The sequence below is a fragment of the Tachyglossus aculeatus genome, chromosome 16 (genome assembly GCF_015852505.1).
Source record: "Tachyglossus aculeatus isolate mTacAcu1 chromosome 16, mTacAcu1.pri, whole genome shotgun sequence".
Lineage (NCBI taxonomy): Eukaryota > Metazoa > Chordata > Mammalia > Monotremata > Tachyglossidae > Tachyglossus > Tachyglossus aculeatus.
This window is the reverse complement of record NC_052081.1, coordinates 22,301,392-22,323,579: the sequence shown is the minus strand read 5'-3', so window position 1 is coordinate 22,323,579 and position 22,188 is coordinate 22,301,392. Positions and strand designations below refer to the sequence as shown.

The window sequence follows — 22,188 nt, the reverse complement described above, 5'->3', positions numbered from 1 at the left end:
TGCACAAAGATGATCCGGGCAGCAGTGTGAAGTATAGACCGAAGTGGAGAGAGACAGGAGGATGGGAGATCAGAGAGGAGGCTGATGCAGTAATCCAGTCAGGATAAAATGAGAGATTGAATCAGCAGGGTAGCAGTTTGGATGAAGAGGAAAGGGTGGATCTTGCCGATGTTTCAGAGGTGAGATCGGCAGGTTTTGGTGACGGATTGGATGTGAGAGGTGAACGAGAGAGCCGAGTCGAGTATGACACCAGCTCGCGGGCTTGTGAGATGGGAAGGATGGTAGTGCCATCTACAGTGATGGGAAAGTCAGGGAGAGGCCAGGGTTTGGGAGGGAAGATAAGGAGTTCAGTCTTGGACATACTGAGTTTTAGATGGCGGGCAGACATCCAGATGGAGATGTCCTGAAGGCAGGAGGAGACACGAGCCTGAAGGGAGGGAGAGAAAGCAGGGGCAGAGATATAGATTTGGGTGTCATCAGCGTAGAGATGATAGTTGAAGCCGTGGGAGCGAATGAGTTCACCAAAGGAGTGAGTGTAGATAGAGAACAGAAGGGGACCAAGAACTAACCCTTGAGGAACCCCTACAGTAAGGGGGTGGGACAGGGAGGAGGAACCTGTAAAAGAGACTGAGAATGAATGGCCGGAGAGGTAAGAGGAGAACTAGGAGAGGACGGAGTCTGTGAAGCCAAGTTTGAATAGCGTGTTGAGGAGAAGGGGGTGGTCCATAGTGTCGAAGGCAGCTGAGAGTTCGAGGAGGATTGGGACAGAGTAGGAGCCGTTGGATTTGGCAAGCAGGAGGTCAAGAGGGCAGTTTCGGTGGAATGTAGGGGATGGAAGCCAGATTGGAGGGGGTCGAGGAGAAAGTTGACGTTGAGGAATTCGAGGCAGTGGGTGACGACTAGTTCAAGGAGTCTGGAAAGGAATGATAGGAGGGAGATAGGGCGATAACTAGAAGGGGAGGTGGGGTCAAGAGAGGGTTTTTTTAGGATGGGGGAGACATGGGCATGTTTGAAGGCAGAGGGGAAGGAACCAGTGGAGAGTGAGTGGTTGAAGATGGAAGTTAAGGAGGGGAGGAGCGAAGGGGCGAGAGATTTCATAAAATGAGAGGGAATGAGGTCAGAAGCACACGTGGCCGGAGTAGCACTTGAGAGGAGGGAGGAGATCTCATCTGAGAATACTGCTGGGAAGGATGGGAGAGTAGCGGAGAGGATTGAGAGCAGGGGGGTTGGAGAAGGGGGAGGAGTGACTTTGGGTAGCTCAGACCTGATGGAGTTAATTTTATTAATGAAGTAGGAGGCCAGAGGTGAGGGAAGGAGGAGGGGGAGGAACAGGGAGCCTGAGAAGGGAGTTAAATGTACAGAAGAGCTGATGGGGATGACAGGCACTTCTTCAGTTCTCACTTCTTCTTCACTTCTCACTTCTTCACTTCTCTGTGCCTCAGTTCCCTCATCTGTAAAATGGGGATTTAAACTGTGAGCCCCACATGGGAAAACCTTATTACCCTGTATCTACTCCATCACTTAAAACAGTGCTTGGCACATAGTAAGCATCATCATCATCATTAAAGTGTTCTGCTTTAAAACGTGAAAAGATTGCATGAATGTGTCCACCTCTTGTTTATGTGTAGAATGGAGGATGTTCTGAGAATGCAAAAGAGTTGAGATTTGAGATGATAGATGTATATTGATATGAGTGGGGCAGAAATGAGGAAAAGGTGTATAGATGGAAAAGAGTGAATGGCTTGAAGGAAACAAGTGAGAGGCCTAAAGGGCTATCACTAAAGAGATAATGGGGGAGTGAATATAGATGAGAGGAAAGTCCCTCCCTCAAGCAAATAATTTGTTTCCCTTATTGTGAAGTATGGAGAGCAGGACCTGGTAGGGCTTTCCCAGCTCATGAGGAGGGGTTTGTTTGGAACCCATAGAGCAGGGCCTGGGGCTCGTGACACAGACATTGGTGACAAGGAAAGTTTTCATTTAGGACTTGTCTTGGGTGCCAGAAAGATTTCAGTTGGAGCTTATAACAAGAAATTAGTTAGGAAATGTTTTATTGAGGAGCTATGATTTTAATAGGGCTTTGAAGATGGAGATAGTGGTAGTCAGATATAAAAGGGGAAGGAGTTCCATTCAGGTTGGAGAACATGAGCAAGAGGACAATGGCAAGAGAAATGAGAATGAGACACAGTTGGTATTGAGGACTCTAGTGTGCTGGCTTGGTTGTGATGGGGGAAGGAGAAAGGAATGGTGATAGGGAAAGAGCTGTTTAAGTGCCTTAAAGCCAGGAATGAAGCGTTTCTGATGGATATGGCAATAGATGGTTAACCATTGGAGGTTTTATGCAGAGCAGTGCTTTAGAAAATTGGTACAGGGAACAGAATGAGGTATGGATTGGACAAGGGAGCAGCTGGAAACACAGACGTGAGTGAGGAGACTAATTAATGCTTGGACCAGTGTGTTAGTAATTTGGTTGGAGAGGAAGGAGCAAATTCTGGAGATCTTGCCACTGGCTTTGGTGACTGATCGAATATGCAAGTCTGAGTGGAATTGTGAGTCTGTCCTTTCTCTGAACCTTTGTCTGTAAAAATTGTGGTGTTAAGACTAAAATAACCATTACAGTTGTTGGTGTCGCTGATTCATACATTTAGTATCATAAGGTGCAATATGAATGTTGAATGTTCTACTTCAAACAGTTGGGGTATGTTTATTGACCTCATCTATGATGTCTAAATCATCCCTGATTTACCAAAGCACACATGGATGTCTATGTATGCATGTGCGTGAAATCCAGTTTACATAGTGTTGTCTAGTTTCCTTGGGATTTTCGTTTGTGAATAAGATGGGAAATGGCTGGAAACCAAGGGAATAAATTAATCTAACCATCCCCAAATCCCAAATGTATATATTTTAATGCTAAATTCTTTGCTGTAGTAAAAACTGATTTCTATTTATTAAACTACTTCTCCCTCCAATAGATTTTTAAAGCAAACAGTGAGAAAGAGATCCCTGTTCTCAACGAGTTGCCAATCCCACTTGTGGCTCGTTACATCCGTGTTAATCCTCAGTCGTGGTTTGATAATGGGAGCATCTGTCTGAGATTGGAAATTCTGGGGTGCCTATTACCGGGTAAGTGGCATCCTTTCTTGCAAAAAGCAGAAAAGTGTCCTGGCTAGCCAGTAAGCAAAAGGTTTTCATTGATCTGAAATATTTCCCATCTGTTTTGAAATCTCTTAAATCTAAGCATAAAAAGTCCAGAATTATCCATCAGGCAGTGGAATTCCTATGCTAACTAAGCAGGTCAGTTTGTATGAATTATGTATCTAAATCCAGACTTGGCAGGAATCATACACAACTGAGACTTAAGAAGTTTAGTCCCTGTATTTTTTTAAGGAAGAAGTGTGACATTTGGTTCCACACATCTCAGCTTCCTTGCTTTAAAGAACATCTCTTCTTACAGCAGTAGATGTTTCAAAAAGGGTGAAGAATTTGGAGCACAATTTATGTGCATATCAATAATTTTTGAATTATATATTAATGTCTTTCCCGCTAGACTGTAAGCTTGTTGTGGTCAGGGAATGTGTTATATTGTTATATCGAGCTCTCCCAAGCACTTAGGACAGTGCTCTGTACACAGTAAGCGCTCAATAAATATGTTTGATTGAGTAGAGACTAAGCAAATATTTTATTGTGTAGCTGTTTTGTACATTTAGTTTTCAAGGTCCAATTATGGACATATTTGAAGTACTTTCAAGAAATAATAATTGTTATATAGAAATATCTGTATGTGTCAAACGTTTTCCCCACAAAATATATATATTTTCAGGAAACTGAAATAGTGAGATATTCCCTTGGAAAAACGTTCAGACTTTCAAACAAGTTTTCTGGAATTTCCATGACATAATAATTGTGGGCACACTGTTGGTCACAATTACCTCTCAAATCCAGAAAATAGTGATGGAAAACCAGGTAGGATTACTGAATCTAACTGAATGTGAGAGTTGAAGGATAGTGAGAATTAGACGATGGAGTCAACTGTGATGGGCAATTTAAATGCGAAGGGTTGGGACGAAAGAAGAAGGCAGAAGATCTGAACCTTTACTAAGCAAGCAGCTGTCCCCCCTTAAACCAAGTTTTCCCTGCCCATCTGGGGCATCTGGTTCCTGTGGAAGGTGTGGAGCACAAGGGGACAAGAGGAATTGGTGGGATGCCACATTGTTAGTTTCTTGGATAAGGGGACATCATCATCATCAATTGTATTTATTGAGTGCTTACTATGTGCAGAGCACTGTACTAAGCGCTTGGGAAGTACAAATTGGCAACATATAGAGACAGTCCCTACCCAACAGTGGGCTCACAGTCTAAAAGGGGGAGACAGAGAACAAAACCAAACATACTAACAAAATAAAATAAATAGAAGTATTATATTATAAGTATTATAAATAGAATAGAAGATGTACAAGTAAAATAAATAAATAAATAAATAGAGTAATAAAGATGTACAAACATATATACATATATACAGGTGCTGTGGGGAAGGGAAGGAGGTAAGATGCGGGGGATGGAGAGGGGGACGAGGGGAAGAGGAAGGAAGGGGCTCAGTCTGGGAAGGCCTCCTGGAGGAGGTGAGCTCTCAGTAGGGCCTTGAAGGGAGGAAGAGGGCTAGCTTGGCAGATTTTGGGAGGGAGGGCATTCCAGGCCCGGGGGATGACGTGGGCCGGGGGTCGATGGTGGGACAGGCGAGAACGAGGTACGGTGAGGAGATTAGCGGCGGAGGAGCAGAGGGTGCGGGCTGGGCTGTAGAAGGAGAGAAGAGAGGTGAAGTAGGAGGGGGCGAGGTGATGGAGAGCCTTGAAGCCCAGGGTGAGGAGTTTCTGCCTGATGCGCAGATTGATTAGTAACTCTACTGTACTTTCCTAAGTACTTAGAACAGTGTCCTGCAAACAGTGCTCAGTAAGTACCATTGGTTGATTGAGTTCAGTTTTAAACATACTGAGCTTGAGGTGCTGGTAGGACATCCTTGTGGGAATGTCCTGGAGACAAAAGGAAATTAGAGCTCTGCATGCCAAGTGAAAGATCACACCCAGCATGAATTTGGGATTCATTTGCATAGTGGAGGTAACTGAGTGCAAAGGAGTAGATGGCTTTCCAAGTGAGAAAATGTAAAGTGAAAAGTGTAGGGCCTCAGAGGAGGAAGTCCCAGTCAGTTAAGCTGATAAGGATTGGCCAGAGAGGTAGAAGAAGAGCCAGAAGAAAATTATCTCAGAAAAACATAACATGTTTAAAACAGAACCCCATATCTTCCCACCCCTGAATTTACCATCACTGTAGACAGCACCACCATCCTTCTTGTCTCACAAGCCCATAACTTAGGCGTAATCATTGATTCCTTTCTCTCTCATTCAAGCCACACATTCAGTTCATCACTAAATCCTATTGGTTCGATCTGCACAACATCGCTAAAACCTGCCCCTTCCTCTCCATCCAAACTGTTACCATGTTAATACAAGCACTTATCCTGTCCCATCTAGATTACTTGATCAGCCACCTTGCTGTCCACCCAGCCCTTCTGTCCATATTTCACTCTGCTGTCAAGATCATTTTTCTACAAAAACCCTTGAGGCTGTTTCCCCACTCCTCAAAAACCTACAGTGGTTGCCCATCCACCTCTGTCTGCATCAAACAGAAACTCCTCAATATTGACTTTAAAGCACTCAATCACCTTGCCCCCTCTTTCCTTACCTCGCTACTCTTCTACTATAACCCACTTTGCTCCTCTAATGCTACCCTTCTCACTGTACCTCGATCTCATCTATCTTGCCACTGACATCTTGCTCTGGCCTGGACCGGTCTACCTCCATATCCAACAGAGCTCTCCCCACCTTCAAATCCTTAATTGAAGGTACATCTCCTCCAAGAGGTCTTCCCGGACTCAGCACTCTTTTCCTTTTCTTAACGCACTTCTGTGTCACCCTGACTTGCTCCCGTTATTTATCTCCTCTCACAGCCCCACAGCACTTATGTACATATCTGCAGTTTATCTATTTATATTAATGTCTGTGTCCCTCTCTAGACTATAAGCTCCTTGTGGACAGGGAATATGTCTGTTCATTATTATATTGTACTCTCCCAAGAGCTCAGTACAGCGTTTCCTCAAGCTCCCCACTGTCTTAAGCACTTGGGGAGAAGGTAGGCATTTGCTAACCTCACTGTACCTTGATCTCGTCTATCTCACCACCCCTCGTCCACGTCCTCCCTCTGGCCTGGAAAGCCTACCCTCCTCAAATCTGACAATTACTCTCCAGCCTTCAAAGCCTTATTGAAGGCACATCTCCTTCAAAAGGCCTTACCCGACTAAGCCCTCTTTTCCTTTTATTCAACTCCCTTGTGTGTCACCCTGACTTGCTCCTTTATTCGTCTGAAGAAGCAGTATGGCTCAGTGGAAAGAGCACGGGCTTTGGAGTCAGAGGTCATGGGTTCAAATCCCAGCTCCGCCAATTGTCAGCTGTGTGACTTTGGGCAAGTTACTTAACTTCTCTGTGCCTCAGTTACCTCATCTGGAAAATGGGGATTGAGACTGTGAGCCCCCCATGGGACAACCTGATCACCTTGTAACCTCCCCAGCACTTAGAACAGTGCTTTGCACATAGTAAGCACTTAATAAATGCCATCATTATTATTATTATCTCCCCTCACAGCCCCACAACACTTATATACATATAGCAGTGTATTCATTTATATTAATGTCTGTCTTCCCCTCTAGACTGTAAGTTTGTTGTGGGCAGGGAATATGTCTGTTTATTGTTATATTGTACCTCCCAAGCACTTAGAACAGTGCTCTGCACACAGTAAGGTCTCAGTAAATGTGATTGAATGAACTTGGGGGAGTTCAGTACACTAGAGTTGATAGAGCCCCCTGTGGGACAGGGGTTGTGTCTGATCTGATTATCTTGTGCCTGCCCACTGCTAAATATAGTGCTTGAAAATGGTTAACGGATGCCATGAAAATTATTCTCCCTACGTTTGATGTTGTTAGAAACGCTGCAAATGCCAAGTGGAAAAGGAGCACAGGCTTAGGAGTCAGAGGACCTGGATCCTAATCCCAGTCTGGCACTTGTCTGCTGTGTGACTTTGGGCAAGTCATTGAGCTTCTCTGTACCTCAGCTCCCTCATCTGCAAAATGGGGATTCAGTACCTGTTCTTGCTCCCTCCTTAGACTATGAGAGCCATGTGAGACCAGATCATCTTGTATCTACGCCAGCACTTAGTACAGTTCTTGACACATAATAAGTAAATACCACAGTTATTATTCATTCAGATCTCTCCCTCCTGCTGTCTTGGGCAGCAGCTCCCTCCTCACTGTTAGTATTCAACCTCTTCTTGAAATCCTGCCTATTATCATCTCCAGCAGTACCTACTTAATAATGTTAAATGCCTTCTCAAATTGCTTATAGCTTCCTTGTTTTCTCAGAACTTCCCAAAAAGAAGGATTAGGAGACAGGGTGAGAACTGGTCTTTCTTGACATCTCAAGTCCTGGGGCAGGCTCTGAAGTGCCCTGGTAGTACACTTAACTTTGTTTGTCATCAGAGTAACTTAGCTCTTTGTTTCTGACCAGAATATGATGTAACCCTTTCTCCAGTTATCATAGGCTTGCAGACTGCCCCCTGTCTGGGAAAGAGCTCTCAAAAGATACACTTGTCCCCTGCCAAGCTAAGAGTTCATGTAATTCTGTGTTTCGTAAATCAATGTTTTTTTAGTGGGTTTGTTTAATATTGCCCCTGAAATGTCTATTAAGCACTTCAGGGATGTTTTTTAATTGAAAGCTTTAACTGCTTAGGGAAGATGGGAAAGCAAATTCAGTCTGATTGAAAATTTAATCAGTTCCTTTCAACCAGGGATTACCTGTAATGAAATCCAAATGATAAAAACTTGAAATTCTAAAATAGATTTTTAGTGGGAACTCAGGGGAAGGTGGCACTGGTGGCAAGGGGGTGCAGACAAAATGGGCAGTGGAAAACCCCAGGCCAGTGGGTAGGAAGAACACTTGCCATGACCCTTCTGGGGCCTGGTTGGGCAACTTTCTAAAAAAAAAAAAATTCACAAGCTGTCTTTCCTTGAAAACAGTTCATTCATCAGGCTGCTTATACTCTTAATCCTTTTAATACTTTTAATTCAGAGGAACCTCCCCTGAGGAGAGAGTGCTGATGTTAAATTCCTACCACTGGCTAGTAAACTCCTTGAGAGCAGGGATTGTGTCTACCAACTCGACTTTATTGTACCACTCAAGTGCTTAGTACAGTGCTTTGCACACGGTAAAGTGTTCAATAAATACTGTTGATTGAGACTACCTTTGCCCCGGAGGCATAAAGGACATTCCAGAGAGGGGACATTAACTTTTACAGGAAAAGAGGGAGGGAGAGAAAAGAAAAATCATTGCAGAAGGCAAAAAAAACCAAACCCAAAACAGTGGCACCACAGTCTAGGCACCAGGCCAGAGGCTTGTGGGCCAGCGGGTGGTCCAGATCCCTGCTTCTCTCACACCAGGGTATACAGTGGTATGGGGGTAACTTATAATAGATATTGGGCCTTAAGTATTTTCTCTAAAAAACAAGGAAATATTTACTCTAAAGATCTGAGGGGCCGAGGGCAGCATGTGCTGCCTACTTGTATGTTTGTGCAAATTCACAATCTGTGGGCTGGTGGCAGCTAATTACTTAGGAAATTCTGATCCTCTGATCCTCGGAGACTTCAATATCCACATGGATATCCCTAACGACTCCTCTGCCGCCCGCCTTCTATCTCTCCTTGACGCTGCCAACCTCCTCCTCCACCCCACCTCACCCACTCACCAACTTGGTCATACCCTCGACCTCATCATCTCCTACCGCTGCACTGTGTCCACCCTCACCAACTCTGTGATCCCTCTCTCTGATCATAATCTTCTCACCTGCCTCCTCACTCACACTCCTTTCCCCTGTAAATCCGTATTACTCCCTCACAGAGATCTCCGCTCTCTGGACCCCACCCATCTTTCGGAGCGCCTCACACCCCACCTCGCCGCCCTCTCCTCTCTACCCAGTCTTGATGATCAGATTACTGCTCTCAACTCTACCCTTTCTACTCAGCTAGACTCGCTCGCTCCCCTTTCCCTTCGCCGCTCTCGCACCACTAACCCACAGCCCTGGATCACTGCCACTGTCCGCCTCCTTCGCTCTTATGCTCGAGCTGCTGAACGCTGCTGGCGAAAGTCTAAACACCATGCCAACCTCGTTCACTTCAAGTTTATCCTTTCCTGCCTTAACTCAGCCCTCTCTTCTGCCAGACAAAACTATTTCTCCTCCCTTATTGACACCCATGCCCATCACCCCCGCCAGCTCTTCCGTACATTCAACTCCCTTCTCAGGCCCCCGGTTCCTCCCCCTCCTCCTTCCCTCACCCCCAACGATCTGGCCTCCTACTTCATTAACAAAATTAAATCCATCAGGTCCGACCTCCCCAAAGTCTCTTCCCCCCTTTCTCCAACCCCCCGGCTCTCAACACTCTCTGCTACTCTCCCATCCTTCCCAGCGGTATCCTCAGAGGAACTCTCCTCCCTCCTCTCAAGTGCTACTCCGGCCACCTGTGCTTCTGACCCCATTCCCTCTCATCTTATGAAATCTCTCGCTCCATCCCTTCTCCCCTCCTTAACTTCCATCTTCAACCGCTCACTCTCCACTGGTTCCTTCCCCTCTGCCTTCAAACATGCCCATGTCTCTCCCATCCTAAAAAAACCCTCTCTTGACCCCACCTCACCTTCTAGTTATCATCCCATATCACTCCTACCATTCCTTTCCAAACTCCTTGAACGAGTTGTCTACACGCGCTGCCTAGAATTCCTCAACAACAACTCTCTCGTCGACCCCCTCCAGTCTGGCTTCCGTCCCCTTCATTCCACGGAAACTGCGCTCTGAAAGGTCACCAATGACCTCCTGCTTGCCAAATCCAACGGCTCATACTCTGTCCTAATCCTCCTCGACCTCTCAGCTGCCTTTGACACTGTGGACCACCCCCTTCTCCTCAACACGTTATCTGACCTTGGCTTCACAGACTCCGTCCTCTCCTGGTTCTCCTCTTATCTCTCCGGTCATTCTTTCTCAGTCTCTTTTGCAGGCTCCTCCTCCCCCTCCCATCCTCTTACTGTGGGGGTTCCCCAAGGTTCAGTGCTTGGTCCCCTTCTGTTCTCAATATACACTCACTCCCTTGGTGACCTCATTCGCTCCCACGGCTTCAACTATCATCTCTACGCTGATGACACCCAGATCTACATCTCTGCCCCTGCTCTCTCCCCCTCCCTCCAGGCTCGCATCTCCTCCTGCCTTCAGGACATCTCCATCTGGATGTCCGCCCGCCACCTAAAGCTCAACATGTCGAAGACTGAGCTCCTTGTCTTCCCTCCCAAACCTTGTCCTCTCCCTGACTTTCCCATCTCTGTTGACGGCACTACCATCCTTCCCGTCTCACAAGCCCGCAACCTTGGTGTCATCCTCGACTCCGCTCTCTCATTCACCCCTCACATCCAAGCCGTCACCAAAACCTGCCGGTCTCAGCTCCGCAACATTGCCAAGATCCGCCCTTTCCTCTCCATCCAAACCGCTACCCTGCTAATTCAAGCTCTCATCCTATCCCGTCTGGACTACTGCACTAGCCTTCTCTCTGATCTCCCATCCTCGTGTCTCTCTCCACTTCAATCCATACTTCATGCTGCTGCCCGGATTATCTTTGTCCAGAAACGCTCTGGACATATTACTCCCCTCCTCAAAAACCTCCAATAGCTACCGATCAATCTGCGCATCAAGCAGAAACTCCTCACCCTGGGCTTCAAGGCTGTCCATCACCTCGCCCCCTCCTACCTCACCTCCCTTCTCTCCTTCTCCAGCCCAGCCCGCACCCTCCGCTCCTCCACCACTAATCTCCTCGCTGTACCTCGCTCTCGCCTGTCCCGCCATCGACCCCCGGCCCACGTCATCCCCCGGGCCTGGAATGCCCTCCCTCTGCCCATCCGCCAAGCTAGCTCTCTTCCTCCCTTCAAGGCCCTGCTGAGAGCTCACCTCCTCCAGGAGGCCTTCCCAGACTGAGCCCCTTCTTTCCTCTCCCCCTCGTCCCCCTCTCCATCCCCCCGTCTTACCTCCTTCCCTTCCCCACAGCACCTGTATATATGTATATATGGTTGTACATATTTATTACTCTATTTATTTATTTATTTATTTTACTTGTACATTTCTATCCTACTTATTTTATTTTGTTGGTATGTTTGGTTCTGTTCTCTGTCTCCCCCTTTTAGACTGTGAGCCCACTGTTGGGTAGGGACTGTCTCTATGTGATGCCAATTTGTACTTCCCAAGCGCTTAGTACAGTGCTCTGCACATAGTAAGCGCTCAATAAATACGATTGATTGATTGATTGATTGATTGAAATTTGAGGGTGCATTAACTGGAACTACTTGGAAATGGATAGTAAAGGAGGAGCAACATGAGGCTCCCCATTTCTTCCGGAGGAATGTGATTGGATGAGGGTACCTTGGCAGATAAATCAATCAATAGTATTTGAGTGCTAATGGTGTGCAAAGCACTGTACTAAAGCCTTGGGAGAACACAATACAGCAACCACTTTATTAGACACTTTCCTTGTTCTCAGTTTACAGTCTAGAGAGAAAGATTACAGTCTAGCAATGTTTTATAGTAATAATAATAATTACTATTATAGTATTTGTTAATCACTTCTATGTGCCAAGCTCTGTTCTAAGTGCTGGGGTAGATGCTGGCTAATTAGATGCAGGGTAATTAGGTTGTCCCACGTGGGGCTCACACTTTTAAGCCCCATTTTATAGTTGAGGTAACTGAGGCACAGAGAAGTTAAGTGATTTGCCCAAAGTCACACAGCACATATGTGGTAGAGCTGGGATTAGAACCCATGTCCTCTGATTCCCAAGCCTGTGCTCTTTCCACTAAGACATGTTGTAGTCTGCCTCAGGGCAAGGAATACAGTCCAGGCACCAGGGATTCAAACCCTTGGGTGAGTCCTCATTGAGTCCTGGGTGGCCACAAGGCTATGGGAATGGTACTCGGCCCTACAGTCCCCTGCGGGGAGGGGGATGGAAAGAGCAAGTGTAAGGTAACAAGTTTTGGCTGCAGGAGCCCTGGAGATAAATCCAGAGCAAACTTTCCCATTTCAGAAGATGGCATTTGGCCCCAGGAAAGTGAGAGGGTCAAAATGGTGGTTAGGGTGCAAAGACGTGTTGGCATACAGGACTTCAGTAATTGAAAGGGAACTGGGTCTGAGGCACAGGTAGATGGGATAGAGTCTGAGAACAAGTGGGAGACTTGCTCTTTAGAAATAGGAAGGATGATAGTGGTTATAGGGGTAGGAGATGTTGGAGAGGTGAGGAGTTACTTTAGGAACTCACAGCTGATATTTTCAGTTGTTTCACCAAAATAGGTGAAGTCATTTAGGGGCAAGAATGGGAGGTTGGAGGATACCAGGGGCTTGTTCTGGAGTTAACACTTTGAGATAGTAGTGGCAATGGGTATTGCTGGCAGTTGAAATGGTAGAGGAAAGGATGACTTTGACTTGGCAGGTCAGCTTGGTAACTGCCTCTAAAGAATCTCTATGTTGAAAAGCAGAGTGGCCTAGTGGATAGAGCATGAACCTGGGAACCTGAGTTCTAATTCCAGCTCTGTCACTTGTCTGCTGTGTGACCCTGGGCAAGTCGCTTAACTTCTCTGTGCCTCAGTTACCTCATCTGTAAAGTGGGGATTAAAATTGTGAGCCCTATGTGGGACACAGACTGTGTTCAAGCTGATTAGTATGAATCGACCCCAGTGCTTTGTACAGTGCCTGTCATTTTTCATGGAAGTATAATATTTTGAATTTTAATAACACTGAAAAATTTTGGTGTGGTATCTTTTCAGCTAGAAATCCTGTGTGATTTTTGGTTTGTCATGCTATATTTAGTTTAAGGCAAGTTTAACAGGGTCCTATAATACATCATATATATTGTGCCCCAGTGTCATTGATTATATAAGATGTTAATTAGTTCTGCCTCATCTGACTGAAAATGCTTTCTTGAGTCATTATTATATGGCCTTTAAAATTTAACAGTTACTAGTCTATCACAAAACTACAGCAAAATATGTTAAATAAAATATTATAAAAATACTGTCCATTTGAAGGCTAAAAATAGCAAATCATTCCTTAAGTTTATCTAGGCTGTATTTCTACAAAATAACACATGTTAAAAGTGAGAGAAAATGTTAGTAAATAAAAAGAATAATTACTAATTCTTTGTATGTAGTTTTTATATTTTGATAGAAGAATGTCTCTTGGGGCAAGATTTCCACCACCTTTCCATCCTTTTTGCTGACATTTGCTTTGATTAGTTTTGGTCACAGCTTTCCCCCCATAAAGCCCCAGGATGTGTTTTTTGTCCTAATGTTGCAACTATTAGCAGTTTGAGAATGCAGTTTACTTTATTTTACCATTTGAAAACTTCGTCTTCATTAAGCATGTGTGTTGTGGTAGCGAAGTTCTTTTTGTAATTTGTGAAATCCTATTCCATGTTTGGAATATTACTAATATCTAACTGACCACTTTTATTTCTTTCCTTAGATCCCAATAATTATTATCACAGAAGGAATGAAATGACAACTACAGATGATCTGGATTTTAAACATCATGATTACAAAGAAATGAGACAGGTATTCTATAAGCACTGGAACTTATTTGAAGAGCGAGTGGAAATACATAATGACTGTAAGCTTGTTATGGGCAGGGAATGTGTCTGCTACTTCTGTTGTATTTTTCTCTCCCAAGCACTTGCTGTGCTATAGTAAGTGCTCAGTAAATACCATTGATTGACTGATTGATCAAGGGATAGCTAATAATTTTTGTCTGACATGATGATTACAGTCATTACAATTGAATGATGTTAGTGTTGATAATGCAATATTGAGCGTAGTTAAAATGTTGGATTGAATAGTTTAGAATATGCTCATATTGAACAATTTTCACTCTCTTCCTGGTCTTGAAAACCCTGCCAAGCTTTCCAAGTGCATTTTTTTCCTCTTGGGAAAGTTCTAATTTGAAAACTATTAAATCTAGTTTTCACGAAGATAGCATCAGGATATTCTTATGCTCTTCAAATGTGCAAGATCAAGAACCAGTACAAGAAAAACAATTTGTTGGGAATTTGCAAGCCTCGGCTAAGTATGTCCTGATTATGGTTGTTACATTATTCCCATGTTTCTTCTAAGTCAAGATGAATTGTTTCTCTACTTCACCAACTCAGCACCGTATTTGTCTCTAGAAGACAAAGAGTTGCTCTAAAATCAGTCAATAGTATTTTTTGAGCAATTAGTCTCGCATTTCCTTGTGCCTCTAGGACATCTCCATCTGGATGTTCCACTTACACCTCAAATTTGACATGTCTAAAACAGAACTCCTCATCTTTCCACCCAAACCTTGACCTCCCTATTACTTTCCCATCACCATCATCCTCCTTATCTAAGTCCATAAACTTGGTATTATCCTTGACTAATCCCTCTCATTCAACCTAAATATTCAATCTGTCACAAAATCCTGTTGTTTCCAACTTCCCAACATTGCTAAAATCTGCCCTTTCCTCTACATCAAAACGGCTACCATGCTGATTCAAGCATTTGCCACCTTTACTACTGTATCAGCCTCTTTAGTCCATACTTCAGTCTGCTACCCAGATCATTTTTCTGAAAAATGTTCAGTCCATATCTTCCAATTCCTCAAAAACCTCCAGTGGTTACTGGTCCACCCCTGAATTGAAGAGAAATTTGTCACCTTCTGTTTTAAGGCACTGAATCAACTCTCTCCTCCTAGTAACCTCACTGATTTCCTACCACAACCCAACCTGCACACTCCACTCTTCTAACATCAGCCTAACTTTGATCTCATCCATCCCACCATTGACTCCTCTCCCACGTTCGCACTTTCATTCATTCATTCATTCACTGTCGTATTCATTGAGCGTTTACTGTGTGTAGAGCACTGTACTAAGCGCTTGAGAAGTACAAGTCGGCAACATATAGGGACAGTCCCTACCCAATAATGGGCTTACAGTCTAGAAGGGGGAGATAGACAACAAAACAACACAAGTAGACAAGTGTCAAAATCAGCAGAACAAATCTACTTAAAGCTATATGCACATCATTAACAAAATAAATAGAATAGTAAATATGTACAAGTAAAATAAGTAGAGTAATAAATATGTACAAGTGCTGTGGGGAGGGGAAGTAGGTAGGGTGGGGGAGATGGGGAGGAGGAGAGGAAAAAGGGGCTCAGTCTGGGAAGGCCTCTTGGAGGAGGTGAGTTCTCAGTAGGGCTTTGAAGGGAGGAAGAGAGCTAGCTTGGCAGATGCATGGAAGGAGGGCATTCCAGGCCAGGAGAAGGACGTGGGCCAGGGGACGATGGCGGGACAGGTGAGAACGAGGTACAGGGAGGAGGTTAGTGGCAGTGGAGTGGAGGGTGTGGGCTGGGCTGTAGAAGGAGAGAAGGGAGGTGAGGTAGGAGGGGGCGAGGTGATGGAGAGTCTTGAAGCCGAGGGTGAGGAGTTTTTGCTTGGTTGACAGGCAGCCAGTGGAGATTTTTGAGGAGGAGAGTAACATGCCCAGAATGTTTATGCACAAAGATGATCTGGGCAGCAGAGTGACGTATAGACTGAAGTGGGGAGAGACAGGAGGATGGGAGATCAGAGAGGAGGCTGATGCAGTAATCCAGTGGGGATAGAATGAGAGATTGCTGACAGTTCATCCCTCTTCCCTCCATCCAGGCCTGTTCTCTTTACACTAGGCCATGCTGGGCAGGAATCATGTCAGCCAACTCTATTGAATTATACCTTCTGAAGTAGTTAGTACAGTACTCCGCAGTTAGTACACTACTCCGCACACGATTGATGGATCGATTAATTGCAAAGCACTGTACTAAGTATTTGTGACTACACAACAGAGTTAGTAGACATGATCCCTGCCATCATGATCCCTGCCCTCAAAACTAAAAGACACTAAAAGTCAGTTACAGTTATGAGGAATCAATTATGGGGAAATACTTGTACTTGTGCCAAGGTGGGTGGTGTGAGTCCCCAAGTGCTTAGGTGACTCTGAGTCAGTCAGTAGTACTATTAGTGTTTACTGTGTGCAGAGTATTGTACTAAGTGTGTGGGAAAGTACAGTACAGTAGAATTGTAGACAAGTTCCCTGCCCATTCGGAACTTAACAGTCTAGAGGGGCATACGGACATTTAAATGAATTACGAAAATGCTCATAAGTGCTGGGAGACAGAAGGTTTTGTGAATAGCAAATGCTTAATGGGTACAAACCCAAGTTCAAGGATAATGCAGAAAGGAGAGGAAATAGGGGAAATGGGGGCTTGGTTGGGGAAGACCTCTTGGAGGAGATGTGATTTTAATAAGACTTTTCAGGTGGAGAGAGTGGTAGGCCGTCATATATGAAGGGGGAAAGAGTTCCAGAGGGAGGATCTGGGCTTTGGGTTGGCTGTGAGATATACAAGATTGAGGTACAGTGAGTATGTTGGCTTTAGAGGAGTGAAGCATGCAGGATGGATTATATTAGGGAATCGGCAAAAGATCTGATTGAGAGGTTTAAGGCCAATGGTAGTGGAATTAGGGTATGGAGGTAATCTGTGAAGGCCTTCTGGAGGAGATGTCATTTCAAAAGGCCTTAATGATAGGGAGAATAATGATCTGTTGTATGTAAAGCATGGGAGAGAGCTCCAGGCAGGAAGAGGGGTATGAGCTATAGGTCAGCACTGAGAGAGGTGAGAATGTGGCATAGTGAGTAGGTTTGCTTGATTGAAAGAACTACTCCATCAGCCTCCTTACTGACCTACCAGTCTCCAACTTCTTCCCTCTCCAGTCCATATGTCACTCTGCTGCCAAGCTCATTTTTCTAAGAATTCATTTCCCCTCTCCTCAAAAACTTCCAAACAGAAACTCCTCACCATTGGCTTTGACATTGTCAGCTCACACCCTCTTTAACCTGTTTTCACGCTTCTCCCACTACCATGCAGTCTGCACACTTTGCTCCTAGCAGCAGTGGGTGTTAGACATCTGAGAATTACTGCCCCATTGTCAGAGTCCTGAAAAGCCTTTGATGAAATATGTGTATATCCTGACTGTAGAATAAAATGGTGGGGACAGAGGCTGAAGAATGGGACAATTATTATGCAGTAATTAATAATAATAATAGTTATGGTATGTGTTAAGCACTTACTATGTGCCAAGTACTATTCTGAGTGCTGGGTTAGTTACAAGGTAATCAGGTTGTCCCACTTGGGGCTCACAGTCCTAATCCCCATTTTACAGATGAGGTAACTGAGATACAGAGATGTTAAGTGGATTGCTTAAGCCACAGAGAAGTGGCAGAGCCGGGATTAGAACCCACGTCCTCTGACGTGGGTGTGTCACACCTCTTTAAGAACTTCTCTTTAATGCAGTGTCACATCTCTTTAATAACAGGTTCAATGCTCTACTACTCTAATAAATGTCAGTGACTGTTATGAGTCAGCTTTTAGAAACAGAAAAATAAATTAAATATGCTTACTTTTGCACTTAGTGTGCCAGTACTGAGTGAAAGAGCTTGAGGATCATTTTCTTTGCAAGTTGCACTTACTTGTCTGGGTTGTTACGTATTGATGCCAGTGAATGTGCTTTCTGCTGAGAAACAGCGTGGCCTGATGGAAAGAACATGGTCCTGGGAGTGAGAGGACCAGGTTCTAATCCTGACTCTGCCACTTACCTGCTGTGTGACCTTGGTCAAGTCACTTAACTTCTCTAGGCCTCAGTTACCTCATTTGCAAAATGAGGTTCTCCCTCCTACTGTAAGCCCCAGGTAGGACTAGATTGTCTTGCATCTACCCCAGCACTTGGCACAGTGCTTGGTGCACAGTTATTTATTATTATTAGTCTGCACCTGTCTCCCATATCCTCTCCTAAGCTCAGGCAATCATCCAGGGATAAGGGAGAAAGTGCCTCCCACTTCTGAGGAACTGCAATTTTGAAGACTTGGAACTGACCAACATCAAAGACGAATCCTGATGAACACTTTCTCCCTCCTTTCTCTCACCATGTCAAGAGGAATCAGGGAATGTGCCTGTTAAGGGAATCAAGCCTCTGGTCCATGGCCACAGGATAGGCAAAATGAACCTGATTAACTTCCTCCTGAGACTTACTTGTCTTCTAAATGGTGAAAGCCCATTCCAGCAGTCAGTGTGGCCATAAATGAGCCAGCGTAGCTGGGAGTTAGGTACCCTGTGTGGGATAAATGCATGTGATTTCCCCATATCTCTGTTGCTCTTGTGTCGAAGTTATTGGGCTGGTGGTAGGAGGGGAGATTCAGCATTTCTAAGCCTGTTGTCTTGAAATATTAATTGATAAAACAATTCGCATTTAATTTGAAGTTAAAACTCAGGAAATTATATAAAAAGACTCCATTACTGCCACAATTGCACCAACCCACTGGGAAGATTGGTGGATGGGAGGAATGTCAGAGTGCCAACCCTCTGGAGAGCCAAGCTGGTATACTGATATCCCAGACCATCCCCTACTGCATCACTGTGGGACCTCAGTTCCCACCTGTGTAGGTGCAGCTTGTCAGAGCATATGAGCAGTAACAGCGTGCACCTCTACAAAGTGTTGAATGTGTGAAGTGATAGCTGTGGCAGTGGGTGCTGGGACTATAGCTGTAACTGTTGAACTCTAAACCATGAAAATCCCAAAACTCTGCTTTCCTAGCTACAATACTGACTGCTTTTTACCTGCAATTCTTTTATTCATCTCTGTCCTCATCTTTCATATTGTTTTTAATGTTCTTTTTGTCTTATCTTTCCTTGTGTGTCTAAGTAGTAGTAGTAAGTAGTATTAGTAGTATTAAGTGCTTACTGAGTCAGAGTACTGAACTAAGCGCAAAGCAATACACACATTGAATTGGACACTGTCCTTGGCTTTCACCAGGCTCACATTCTAAAAGAAAGGGGGGGAGAGGGGGACTGGTAACAGACACGTGTGGAGAGGGGAAACAAAATACTGAGACAACAAACTTAAAAGCAAAAAACAATGATCAGTAGGAAACAGTGCTAGAGGAGCAGAATTTCCGGCTCCTCATGGTTCAGGGTCCACAGTCAAAACTGTAGCCACAGTTACCACCATAGAATCCCAAGGTTTGGTAAAGGTGGCACTAGGCTGTGGCTGCTTTTTTCTGCCCCATCAGGATGGTACAGGGCATGCCAGGACAGAGCTTCCTCGGGAACATGGAGGAGAGCTACTGCTGATTCCTGCGTAGATAGCATGGCTGTCCGGTAGAGGACTCCAGGGACACTGGATGTCATGGTAAAAAGGAGGCCGGTTCCTAGAGGATTTCCTCAGCCTTCTTGTAGAGAGGGAGAGCCGGGACATGTTCTGTGGTGGCTTTACTCAATGCGGCTCACAATATATGCAGCATGCCAGAAGCAGGGAACTGGGAGACGTGACGTTAGGGACAGGATCCTAAAGAAGTTGGTAGTCTTTTCCAGTCCCCTTTCCCCCTTTATTCTTCAATTGTGACTTTGTTGAAAGCCAGAGATATCTTATTCTCACTCATCCATTATTTTCCAGTGCTTTAGTTCAGTGCTCCACTTATAATAAGTACTATGGGACAGCAGCTAGAACACTGGCATGGGAGTCAGAAGGTCATGTGTTCTAATCCTGGCTCCTCCGCTTGTCTGTTGTGTGATCTTGGGCAAGTCACTTCCCCTCTCTGTGCCTCAGTTACCTCATCTCTAAAATGGGGATTGAGACTGTGAGCCCTACATGGAACAGGGACTGTGTCCAATCTGATTTTCTTGTATCCACCTAGCGCTTAGTGCAGTGCCTGGCAAATATTAAGCGTTTAACAAGTACCATCATTAATCCATAGTACATTTATTAGTACTAGTATTTGGAATGGAGCCAAATGCAGCTTGCACCATAACTGGGAATATGCCATCACAATTTGCTCAGACCTGCCACAAAAGTAATTTTTATGAAATTATTTGGGAAGTTTAGGAATTTTTTTTAAAAGAATTAAACAGAGGAAAAAACTAAAAAATCAGAATTTTTTAGAACATTTTGGGTTTGGTGGTGCATTAAAAAACCATATAGAAAATCTCATTGCCTGCTAGTGAGAAAGTCTTATTCAAGGCCTCTGTGTCCAAGTCTCACCTTTTCTATAGTTCAATACTTGCCTGCATACAATTGCCCAGAAGCAAAAGAGGGGAAATATATTCATGATTCATGGGTTGTTGGGAGTAAGGAGGTCAACTGGCTCGTTGAAAGTTGAAGTATTATCATTTAGGTGTATATCTTGTTTTTCAGATGATGAAAGTGGTGAATGAAATGTGCCCCAATATCACAAGGATTTACAATATTGGAAAAAGCCATCAAGGACTGAAATTGTATGCTGTTGAAATCTCTGACAACCCAGGAGAACATGAAATTGGTTAGGTTTATGAATAAATATTTCATTCAACTTTATTCAATTCCATATGTGTAAAGCACAATGTAATAAAGGGAGGTCAATCAATCAACCAAAAGTCCTTACCGTGTAGGATTTCATGAGGTCTTTAAAGTTTGGAAAGTTGATATTTGGCAGATTTGACACAGAAGGGAACTCTGGGCAGGGGGAAGCTGTGGGCAAAGAGCGTGAAGTGACAGAAAGAGTAACAGTAAGAAAGCCTGCTTGTACAATGCTAAGAGCATAGACCAGGGAGTAGTGAGTAAAGACAGCAATTTTGTAAAATGAATAGGGAGGGTAGGGAATCTTAAAGTCAGTGGCCAGAAGTTTTTGCTGAATGTTGGAGATTAATAGCCATTGGAGGTTTTTGAGAAGGGGATACGATTAATCATATTTTAGGAAGATAATCTGAGCCACAGAATGTGGTGTAAACTGAAGAAGGGAGATGTTGGAGACCAGGAGAGCACTCAGAATTCTGATACAATCTCCTGTCTTGTCTTACACTGTTGAGTCATCGCCGACCCATAATGACACCATGGACACATCTCTCCCAGAACGCCCCACCTCCATTTGCAATCGTTCTGGTAGTGTGTCCATAGAGTTTTCTTGGTAAAAATATAGTAGTGGTTTTCCATTGCCTTCTTCCGCACAGTAAACTTGAATCTCTGCGCTCAACTTTCTACCATGCCACTGCTGCCCAGCACAAGTGAGTTTTGACTTATAGCCGATTGTCTTCCACTCACTAGCCATTGCCCAAGCCAGGAATGGAATGGGTATGCCCCTGCTTGACTCTCCCTCCCATAGCTGAGACTGGTAGAGTACTGGAAACTCTTGGGTACTGTGCTGAGAGGGTAGTTCTATTTTCACTTAATGTTAAAAATAATAATTGTGGTACTTAAGCACTTAACAGTGTGCCAGGCACTGTAATAAGCGTTGGGGTAGATACAAGCTAATCAGGTTGGAAAGAGCCCATGTTCCACATGGGTCTCATAATCTTAATTCCCATTTAACAGATGAGGTGACTATAATAATAATAATGATAATGGCATTTATTAAGTGCTTACTGTGTGCAAAGCGCTGTTCTAAACAGTGGGGTGGTTACAAGGTGATCAGGTTGTCCCACATGGGGCTCACAGTCTTAATCCCTATTTTACAGATGAGGTAATTGAGGTAATTGAGGCACAGAGAAGTTTGGGCAAGACACAGCTGACAATTGTCAGAGCTGGGATTTGAACCCATGACCTCTGGACTCCAAAGCCCATGCTCTTTCCACTGAGCCACACTGACTAATGCACAGAGAAGTTAAGTGACTTGCCCAAGGTTACACAGCAGACAAACAGTAGAGCTGGGTTTAGAATCCAGGCCCTTCGGACTCCCAGGCCCATACTTTACCCACTCAGCCATGCTGGGACACTTCAGAGTAATCCCTCTTCCTCCCTACAAACCCATTCCATATATCGGAGAATGAGTTTCTTTGGTTCGATTTAGCTGACTATGAATTGAATACATTGCCAAAAGGACACTCAACCATTCCATATCAAACTGTAAAAGCATGATCTATTATTATGTTTCATTTTTATAGTAATAATACTAGCAATCAGTCAGTGGCATTTGAATGCTTACTATGTGTAGAGCATGGTATCA

The 22,188-nt window shown here is 44.3% G+C and overlaps 1 protein-coding gene across 1 annotated transcript in view; it reads left to right on the top strand.

Moving 5' to 3' along the window:
- CPXM2 (carboxypeptidase X, M14 family member 2) overlaps positions 1–22,188 on the top strand; it is a 194,665-nt gene that overhangs the window by 120,635 nt on the left and 51,842 nt on the right. Inside the window, exons 6-8 of the mRNA XM_038758418.1 lie at positions 2,973–3,123; positions 13,640–13,728; positions 20,406–20,529. Of these exons, the coding sequence (XP_038614346.1) occupies positions 2,973–3,123; positions 13,640–13,728; positions 20,406–20,529 (364 nt within the window). The remainder of the gene's footprint in view (positions 1–2,972; positions 3,124–13,639; positions 13,729–20,405; positions 20,530–22,188) is intronic.